The sequence below is a fragment of the Anolis sagrei genome, chromosome 5 (assembly GCF_037176765.1).
Source record: "Anolis sagrei isolate rAnoSag1 chromosome 5, rAnoSag1.mat, whole genome shotgun sequence".
Taxonomy (NCBI): Eukaryota; Metazoa; Chordata; class Lepidosauria; order Squamata; family Dactyloidae; genus Anolis; species Anolis sagrei.
Window position 1 is genome coordinate 80,376,864 of NC_090025.1, and position 10,995 is coordinate 80,387,858.

A 10,995-nucleotide genomic window follows, 5' to 3' on the forward strand; every position below is an offset into this window, starting at 1 on the left:
TGCTCGGAAGCTAATTGACAGCCAGTGGAGCTGGCGCAACAGAGGAGTAGTATGCTCCCTGTACCCCGCTCCTGTTAGCAATCTGGCTGCCGCTCATTGGACTAATTGCAGCTCGTTGGACTAATTGTAGAGAGTGTTGCAGTAGTCTATACGGGATGTAACCAGAGTATATAAAACAGAGAGAACAAAAAGAAAGGAGTGAATTTGAAAGGAATTTGTGGGAGGGGAGATGGTGGTGAAGTAGAAGCCAAGTGACGATTCGTAAGTTAAAAATTTAGTATGTAGGAACGTTCGTATGTAGAGATTCTACTGTACGTGTAAAAATTTAGCAGGCCGAAAAGCGTTCACGAAAACATTTCTTGGGTGGAAAGGATCATGGGTGGAAAAGGTTTTAAAAGCCCTGTGCTAAAGTATCCATTAACTTCATGACATCTTGGGATATACTAACATTAAATTTTTAAATTACTATCCTTCTGGTGCAATGAGTCTCACTGTTGTGAATGCTACATATGATAATGAACTTAGAGCAGGGTTGAAATAAGGCACTTCCAGTTTTGTTAGACTGCAGCTTCCAGCATCCCTATCCACCATAGTCAGTAATGGATAATGCAAATTGCACTTTCATAATATTTCAAGAGCTGCACAGTCTCCGCCCTCCTTTAGCGCATTTTATACACGTATTAGCAATATTTAATCTAAAAGGATTCAGATCTTTGGTTGGTTCTGAGTGTACAAGGACAGGGTGAACTCACAGACTATTTGAAAGTTCGTTCTCCAACAATTTTTTTTACTTTTTTATTCACTATTGACTAAGTGCTCATGTTGGAAAGTTTTTTGAGGGTAAACTTTGAATGCAATATAAAATAAAGTAATAAGAAAAATATTTTGTGAAATGTGGCTGAAAGACACCTTGCACTTACCGTGTTTGGGTGTTCTGTTATGGAGATAATACTTAGCAAATGTAAAGTCTAAGCACATAATCTAGCATAGAAGTAGGTATATACAGAAAATGTGTTTAAGGATATGATTCTGTGCAGAATATAGTCTAAATCAAATATGCATTCATAAAGAAAGCCTCTGTTTTATGAGCTGAGTTTTTGGAAATGACAAAACTTGGAACAATTTCTTTTATTCCATTTATTTATTTATTTGCCATATTTATGTTTGGTTTCTATTTTTTGTGTATATTGTTTTATATGTTTTGATGTTTTACACTTTAATATGTTGTTTATTTTACTACAATTTGTATTTTACATTGTAGTTTGTTTTTCGGGCTTGGCCCCATGTAAGCCGCTCCAAGTCCCCGTTGGGGAGATGGTGGTGGGGTATAAATAAAGTTTATTATTATTATATTTATGTCCCGCCTTTCTCACCCTGGAGGTGACCCAAGGCGGCCTTAAAACTGGCAGCAATTTGATGCCATACACATATATATGAAATAAACCATTACAATTAAAACCAAACTATTAAAACCAGAATTATTAAAATCAACAATTAAAATCACGCCAACCAAAACATTATACAGGGCCGTTCCATTTGTCAGTCACAGTGTTTCATAGTCACTTATAGCACTGCTCCAATTACTTGTCAAAAGCTTGGTCCCAAGCTTGGTTTTTTTAGTTTGTTTTTTTTTTTTTGTGAAGGTTGGGAGAGAAGGGACTGATCTGATATCACTGGGAAGGGAGTTCCATAGCCGAGAGGCCAACACTGAGAAGGTCCTGTCTCTTGCCCCCACCAACCGCACCTGTGAAGGAGGTGGGACCGAGGGCACGACCTTCTGAGAAGATCTTAACCTCCAAGATGGTTCAAAAGTTGAACTAAAGCTATCAATTTCCATATGGATTTTGATCCTTTTTTGCTTTTGACTTGCTAGTTATGCTGAAAAGGTGGAAACATGGATTTTCTATTTCACGGTTATGGTGAAAGGTTTTGTACATCAACATTTGTTTGTTATTTAATCCTCCAACAGAGAGCAGAGCACAGATATATCAGAAATTGGTGTCAGTGAAAATGACGAAAATCCAGTGAGAATTATTTCTGTCATTCCAGCAAAAACTGAACCTGTAAAGAATAAGGTATGGATGAGACATTTAATTTCACTGTAGTCATTTTATTAATCTGACTTAGAAGTATTTTGGATATTTATATCTAACTGTTTGTTCCATTTTGTCTGTCAACTCCTGAGAAAGAGTTCAATTTTACAATATTGATAACTTTCCCAACAAATAGCAAGAAGAACTTAAAGCAGTATTTATTGCCTAATATATACATAACTGGGATTTGTGGCGCAGCTGGCTGAGTGTCAGCTGCATTAAGATCACTCTGACCAAAAGTTCATGAGTTCGAAGCTAGCCGGAGTTGGAGTGGGTTTCCAACCAATTGTGTGTAGCCTGTTGTCAACCTTTGCAATCCGAAAGACAGTTGCATCTGTCAAGTAGGAAAATAAGGTACCACCTTAAAGTGTGGGGAGGTTAAATTAACTGATTTATGAGGCCATAAAGAAGACTCCAGCAAAGCATTCCAGCGGGGAAGCATGCGGGGAATGCGGAAGTGCTTCATCAGCGTCGCAGATGGACGATGAAAGTGACAGCTCCCCTGGCAGCCAGAAAAAAATTAAATAGCCTCTGTGTATGTTTGTATGTCAAAAATTGAATGTTTGCCATATATGTGTACACTGTAATCCGCCCTGAGTCCCCTGCGGGGTGAGAAGGGCGGAATATAAAAGCTGTAAATAAATAATAAATAATTTATTTGTGTATAGCTAAGACTTTTCACGTTTTATATGAGTAGATCTTTAGCAGACTCGTTTGCAAACAAATTAAGAACAAAATGATCTTTTCTAGGAGATTAATTCTGATCAGACAACGCAAGGAAATGGGAGCGCCGAACGTGGGAAGAAAAGGACCACGGTAGCAGCTGGAACAGAGAATATTCATCAAAAGCCAGAAGAAAAGAAGACAGATGAAACGGGTCAGCCTGCCCCTCCCAAACCACGACGAGGGCGTCCACCCAAGTCCGAAGCTCAGGGCATAACAGCAAAAAATGCCGAAGGAAGTAAAACATCTGGTAGAGGTCGGAAAAGGGCAGCACCGAGTCAAGAGGGTCCAGGCGGTTTAGAGGCAGCTAATGCCAAGACACCAAAACAACAAGATGCAGTGAAAAAGGCAGTACCAGCACAGAGGCAGATAGATCTACAAAGGTAAACACATTCCTTTTCTGCTATGAGAAAGGCACTTGAATTTGTAAATACGCCATGCCTTGGGTCAGTAAATCAAAGCAGCCTATATGTAGTTCTTGTTTATCTTTGCCGGGTAGGTCTTGTATTTTGTTAGGTGAAAAGTTACAATCAGGCAGGCTTTATAGGGGCAGATGGAGGGCTGTGCATAAATGCTGGAGATATGTGCAGAGGCTTACAAATCATTACATGATTCCTGCACTTTTCTGTCAACATTCTCTCTACTTTTATCTCTCTGTCACACTAATCCTTATTCAAGCTTCCTCTCAAAATTCAAATACCTAGTATGGCATGTTTCATCAGTCTATGCATTTCTTTTTCAGATGTAAACATTCTGAGTTAACCATGTTGTTTAGGGGCGTATATAAGCCTCCCCCCCCCCCCCCCCCAGGTGAATGCTAAGGAAATGTAGAGTTAAGGAGGTGGGATGGGAGGTTGGAAGGTGTGCTTTTGGGTAAAGTATTGGAAAATTATTGGCCAGCATTGGCTGCCTGCTATTAAGGAGGTAGAAAGTATGGGTGGGTCCTGGAGATTTTCTTTTCTCTGAATCTAAAGTGGCAGCCTTATGAACTTATTTGTTCTCACAATCCTTTTGGTTATAGCATCTTGAGCAAGTTCCAGAGCCAGGAGCCACAAGACTAATTGCCTTTTTAAAAGTGTATGCAGCTTAGACCCTAACGTTCTTTTTGCCATTGTGCCTCCTATGTTATTCTGCTCAGGTTGTAAAGCAGGAAAGATTCTGTTTCATTTCATTTTGACTTGTGAGTAAGCAACAGTAGGGTCTGGGGCAGGTTTTTACCCCTATGTGCTCCTACATTATTCTTTCTTTTGCACAAATTGGAGTAAAGGGGGCGGGATCTGTTGCTGTTCAAAACAGAGTGGAAGGAGCAAAAAACATCTTTGATTATGCCGACTCTCAATGGGGGAAATCCAGTCTTCATAGTTCCACAAACCTTTTCACCAAGAATGGCTGCCCATCTGGCAATCAATGCAAAAGAGAAACACCATTTTTGAATTTATAGACTACTGTATTTCCTCTTATCTAATGCTCACCTTTTTCTGCGAAATTACCGCATATACTTGAGTATAAGCCGTGTTTTTCAGAGCTTTTTTTAGACTGAAAAAGGCCCCCTCGGCTTATACTTGAGTCAAAGTGATTTATTTTATTGTTGTTATTATTATTACATTTATATTTTTCTCTAATTTTGTTATTACATTTATTATTGTTCTCTATTATTATTATTATTATTATTATTATTATTATTATTATTATTGGAAGGATATGTAAACACATTCACATTGAAGAAGGTTAGAATAACGATTTAACCAGAATTGGAGTCTTATCTTATATTACAATTTTATGTAAATATCCAAAAACATTTAACTTACTGATGCTTCAATTAATATAATTGTATTGGGATCTTATTTTTATTTTGAAATGTACCAGTAGCTGTTGCATTTCCCACCCTCAGGTTATACTCAAGTCAATACGTTTTCCCAGTTTGTTTGTTTGTTAAAATTGAGTGCCTTGGCTTATATTTGGGTCAGCTTATACTCAAGTATATACAGTATCTTTCCAAAATTAGGGTGCAAATTAGATTTGTGTAATACTGAAATTTTAGTGCTGCTTCAGGATCCCCTTGAGCTCTTATTTGAGGGATATAAATCTGTAATGTAATTGTCATAGCTCAATGCTATGTAATCCTGGGATTTGTAGTTCGGTGATGCATCTTGCATTCTTTGGCAGAGAAGGCTCAAGGCATTGTAAAATTACAGACCCCATGATTCCATAGCATTGAACCAAGGCAGGTAGAGTGGATGCATTCCACAGCATAGATGCACCCCAAGGTTTTATTTTCTATTGCTAAAAGCTTTGGTATTCTAATATTTTGTTTTTAAAGAAGGAATTCTAAGCACGTAACTGTAATGGCCAAATTACAAAGAGTGCACCTTTTGCTACTGTGCATTATTAGTCTGCAAAGCCTTTTTTGATTTCAGGGTTTTGAAATTTTGAGGTGCGCATTAGATTCGATGGTGCATTAGACTTAAGTAAATATGGGTATTTGCTCTTCTTCCTGATATAAGGAATGCTGTGGGGCACAGGATTTTCCTAGTAGGTTTTCATATGTGCTTAAAGGAAAAGAAAGTGCAGCCTGGAGCATCAAGTCTTAGTCACGAAAGGAGGGGGAGCTGAGGACATTGTGTACACGCTCTTGATCTTTTCCCCCCAATGCATCTGAATGATACCATTCCTCTCTAAGCCTGTTTTGTTCCTAACAGCCCCGTTCTTTCATTGTCCTCTTTTTGTGTGTTTGTAAATGGAGCAAGGGAAGTAGTGGTAGAACAACAGAATGAAATGGAGATGGCTTGTTCTTTCGGCTTGAGTTTTGTTATAGCTGCCTTCCTGGGGATCAGTAAGTGAGGCAAAGGCATACTTCTGTTTTTGCTTTACACCAGTGTAAAATGATGGTTCAGTCTCCCACAACAAAGCAAAGCAATCTGCTTACCATTGAATCATATCATTGGCTTGTCTAGATCAGGAGGGGTGAAAACCAACTTGACTGGCAGCACCTCTCCATCATTTCAAGCAGAATTTCCTAGCTGTACCTGGAGGTTTCTGACACTACCTAGTGTTCTCCCACTTGGATGCAAAACCGGGCACAACCGTACTATATTTTTCAGTAAGATAAAGCCAGCCATTTGTGGTGGTGTGATACAACAGGAGTGCCCATATACAAGCTGAGCATCCCTTATCTGGAACTCCAAAATGCAACCTATTCCAATATCCAAAATTGTCTATTTGGGGGGTGGCATTAAACCCTGATACCTGATACGTTTGTATTCTGATAGTTCAGTGTAGACACACTTTATTTCATGCTAAACATTCTTTAAAACAGGGGTCCTCAAACTATGCCCCGGGGACCGGACACGGTCCTCTAAGGTCATTTACCCAGCCCTTGCTCAAGGTCAACCTAAGTCTGAAATGACTTGAAAGCACACAACAACAATAATCATATCTCATCAGCCAAAAGCAGGCCCACACTTTCCATTGAAATACTAATAAGTTTATATTTGTTACAATGGTAATTCATTTTAATTATTGTATTGTTTTTAAGTGTTTTTGCACTATAAATAAGATATGTGCAGTGTGCATAGGAATTCATTCCTGCTTTTTTCAAATTATAATCCGGCCCTCCAACAGTTTGAGGGACTGTGACCTGGCCCTCTGTTTAAAAAGTTTGTGGATCCCTGATATAAAATATTGTGTATAAAATTACCCTCAAGCTATGTGTTAAGTTGTGTATGAAAAATGACTTGGGTCATTTAAACCATATAAGTGTAAAATGGAATTGGCCTATTTGTTGCTAGTTCAGGCAGTCCCTGAGTTACAAAGATCTGACTTACAAGCGTCTCATAGTTAAGAACGGGGGTGAGACAACAGGAAGTGAGAGAAATCTATCTCTAGGAAGGAATATTCACTCCTGGGAGAGTTACAATACAAAACTTTATTACGGTCACTGATCAGCAGAACCTGGAAGAGTTATCATGGAGAGAAGGTGTCCTAACTGGAGAAGCTTTTTCACCAATTATTGTTTCCACAACAAGCCAAATTTTTCAAAATCAAGTTATCACAGGGAGAGAAAGTGAGGTGAAATCATCTGAACAGGGCACAGCAAAGTATGTGTTTCGACTTACATACAAATTGAACTTAATAACAAACCTATCTTGTTTGTAACTTGGAGACTGCCTGTATTGATAAAAAGCTAGGAATTAGAAGTCTGTATTGATCAACTGCTAGTAGGACCAGACCAATCAATTTCTAGTTAGAAGAAGAACCAGTTATTTAATCTCTATGATCCTCCTAGGAAATTATTTTATTCCAGCCATGAGCCATTCTTTTAGTTAAAATCAGAAATACCAACAGAGAGAAGTCTATCCTGGAATCCTTTGCTCTGTGAGTGACTAGTGGATAGTCTCATCCTGTTGCCAAACCTGTGTATGTGGAGATTAGACCTTTTTCTGTAACTTCACACTCCATACAAATTGTATGTCCACAAAATATGAGGCCCACACACCCATCCAAAATTGAGGAGGAACTTCTTACATAATACTACACAGAAGATGTTCCCCTGCCCCAAGGTATTTTCCTGCAGGACAGGAAATGAAGGACAGGAAGAGCATAAATCTCTTGCTGCATTTGAATATCTAGAGCAGAGCTTCCTAAACATCTCATGTTGGTAACACTCTGTAGACATGCATCAATTTGTGAAACAGTAAACTAAGGTTAAACAAACCCCTAATAAAAGGACACATACATAAATTGTAATAACAAAATGTATGAGGACACAACCTATCACTTGAAAATTTCCGTTTATATATTTTAAACTACATTATTTATTGCATATTTCACATAGATTCAAAGGTTTCTTGTTACATTCATGTGACACTCCTACACACTGCAGCCTTCACACTAACATGCCGTGACACACAGTTTGGAAAGCTCCGATCTAGAAGGTCATAACCATGATTACTACAAATAAGGACCAGTTACAGAGACAAATATCTATTGCTTTTGTGTTTTATACCAATCTGTTCTTTAAATTCTGAGGGGGGAGGTTAAAGACCAACTCCTGATGTGGCATACAGGCCTTGCAAAGTGTAATAGTACACATTCCTGTCTATCAATAAAGTATATTAATAAAGTATAGATTTGAGTTCTAAGACACAGAAATCACCATGTCGGTTCAAAGGACCCAAACCCGGTCCCTTCCTTGGTTTAGTTAGAATTTTATTCCCAAATGATACTACCATTCTAACATTTTTCAGAAGCCAGGTGCTGGGAAGTGATGGAGATTCAGTGATGGAGATAGAATCAAGTCCTGGATATTCTCCAAGTGAAATGGATCTTTTTAAGCTTTGTGAGAGCAGCCAGGAAGACACTGAGGATTCAGAGGGAGGCTTCCTGAAGGTGCAGCAGGCAGCTTATACAGGGCTATGTTCTTGTTTTAAATAATGGGTTGGGTGGAAGGAGGTGGCGGTAGTCAATACTTGAATGGAAATAACTGTTGAACATCACAGTACAGTAGTGGCCCCAGTCCTCTTGGTAGTACCATGTACATGAGAGATGCCTCACTCTACAGTGATTTAGTGTATCTATTCCAGCTAGAACTAAGCAACATGGTTTAGGCCTGTATGTCTAGCTAATAGGCTTGTGCGCAGATCCGTTTTAGCCATTTTTCTTCCGCCAAACCAGGTTCTTCAGTTTGGTCGGATGGATGCAACGACAAAGGCCCATCCATCACAGTGTCTCCGTAATGGAACAACATGGCAGCCGATCATGGCTCCTCCCCTTTTTGGGAGCACACTGCATGCAAACAGATTGCCGCCATGTGCTCTTCCGCACATAGGGTTTCCCTGTGAGCCCTGCTTGTTGGGCCAGTTGGAGTAGATGAATGCTGTGACATGTCTTACACAAGCTGTGTCTCCTTCCTTAACCCTGTTGCTGAAACCCATGCTCCCTTGAAGGGGAGAAAGGAAAGGGTTCCAGGAAGGGTGCTTCCTTAACCTTGTTGCTGAAACCCAGGCTCCCTTGAAGGGAAAAAAGGAAAGGGTCCCAGGAAGGGTGCTTCCTTAACCCCGTTGCTGAAACCCAGGCTCCTTTGAAGGGAAAAAAGGAAAGGGTCCCAGGAAGGGTGCTTCCTTAACCCTGTTGCTGAAACCCAAGCTCCCATGAAGGGAAAAAAGGAAAGGGATCCAGAAAGTGCTCTTCCTTAACCCTGTTGCTGAAACCCAGGCTCCCTTGAAGGGAAAAAAGGAAAGGGTCCCAGGAAGGGTGCTTCCTTAACTCTGTTGCTAAAACCCAGGCTTCCTTGAAGGGAAAAAAGGAAAGGGTCCCAGGAAGGGTGCTTCCTTAACCCTGTTGCTGAAACCCAGGCTCCATTGAAAGAAAAAAAGAAAGGGGCCCAGGAACGGAAAGGGGAGCCTCATAAGTTCCCCATTGCTGCCCGTGGGATGGATATTTTTCAGCTGTGGAACGAAAGTGGGATGGATATTTTTCAGCTGTGGAACAAAAATGGGATGGATATTTTTCAGCTGTGGAACGAAAATGGCTATCCAGCTACTTGCCCATTTTTTGGTGGCACACAAAAATGGATATAGGGGTCTATCTGAATCTGGCCAGTAGAAACGGATCGAGGTTTAGCCGAAATGCACAAGCCTACTAGCTAAGTTAGCTCACGCATGTCAATCCTTTGCTGAGCCTCTTATATAATGATTCTTATACATTGTTGCAGGGATAACAAATACTGGCACTTTGAATTTAAAACATTGCTTTCCTAAATATATTGCTGAGCCTGCTATAAATACCAGTTGTCTGCAGTGACATTTAGATGAAACCTTTACATTTGGCACATAGATGTTGTGGGTGAAAAAACAAAAACTTGCAGCACAACCCCATACATGTATATTTAGAGGCATGTCTCATTGTTTTCAGTAGCACTTTGTTTCATTTAAGGGTGTGAAGTCTTGTTTTTTTAAAGTGTACTCGGAGAAGCAAAGTTCTTTTTTGATAGATTTTTTTTCCATTGTGTTTTGACTTCTTACTGTCTTTTTTCTCTCTCCACAAGGTAAAAAGAAAACTTCCTTGCAAAGGGAGGAAAGAAGGGCCAAATGAAGGCATGCTCCAAGCTTCTGCAAAAACGAAGAAACTTCCTGTATAGGTGCTGAAAATACTTCGGATCACACAGCTTTCAGCTCTAAAAACAGAAGGAGAACTCCTTCCCTTTCAGATAAAATTAATCTGCAGAAACTCTTGAGAGAGGCTAAAAGCATCTGTACTTATTTCCCCTGAGACTTTTTTTATGAAAAGTCAATAATTAAGCAAATTGCTTAACACTTGATTCCAGTTTCTGCATATCTGGAGTTTAAAAGTGTTTTACTCCCATTAATTTTCATGCCGCATTTTTTTTAGAAGGAAGTCAAAGTGAGGTTCTTAAAGCAACGTTAAAACCAAGTCTTGTCCATCTCTTTTGAAGAAAGAAGCCTACTACTGAATGGTTTTGAATCCAAGACAAGAAAAATAACCCAAATTCTCATCGTATTTGCTTTTGGAGACTCTTATGTATAATTCTTTCCAGCAAAATAAGATGTACAGATTTTGGTTCCTGCTATGAGAAGTCACATAGTGGCAATTTTTATACATGTTGCTTTCTGACTTTTATCAGAGTGGGAAACTAATCAATTGATTATTGATTTGCAAGTAGACATTTCACTTTTTTTAATTTCCCCCTCTATTTTAGTTTAATATAATTTGCAATAAATGTACATATTGTTGGTTGTTTTATAAAACATATATCACTTCTAAATGGGTTTACTCCTGTGGTTCTGTTGGAATATTCTAAAATTGAGTAATGGAGTAAAGCGATCCCGGCATTTGATTAATTTTATAATGTTTGTCACCAGATTTTTATTATTGATGTAAAAAATCAATTTTTAAAAATAGTTGGACTTTTGGCAGCTTCGTAAGGAACGTTGGAAATGTTTAGGATTGCTCTCAATTTTAAGCATTGTGCTGATTGAAAGTAAATCTGTTTTATGTTTTTGTCTTCCTGTCCCAGCCCATTTTTAAATGTTTAATTTAGAAGACTTGCATCAATATTGATTTTTTTTTCTGGCATTGCTCAAAATACAGTGTACACTTTTATGTACACGTGATCATATTTAAGTTTGTTGCATAAAATAAATGCTTCTAGGTGTCACAA

At 38.9% G+C, this 10,995-nt stretch overlaps 1 protein-coding gene across 2 annotated transcripts in view; it reads left to right on the forward strand.

The window, feature by feature from the left end:
* The window catches only part of PDS5A (PDS5 cohesin associated factor A), a 68,738-nt gene extending 57,743 nt beyond the window's left edge, over positions 1-10,995 (forward strand). Inside the window, exons 31-34 of one of the 2 annotated variants that reach the window (XM_060778428.2) lie at positions 1,970-2,075; positions 2,844-3,199; positions 8,063-8,204; positions 9,862-10,995. In XM_060778428.2, coding sequence (XP_060634411.2) covers positions 1,970-2,075; positions 2,844-3,199; positions 8,063-8,204; positions 9,862-9,954 — 697 coding nt within the window. In that variant the 3' untranslated portion in view covers positions 9,955-10,995. The remainder of the gene's footprint in view (positions 1-1,969; positions 2,076-2,843; positions 3,200-8,062; positions 8,205-9,861) is intronic. The other variant, XM_060778429.2, reaches the window with a different exon arrangement.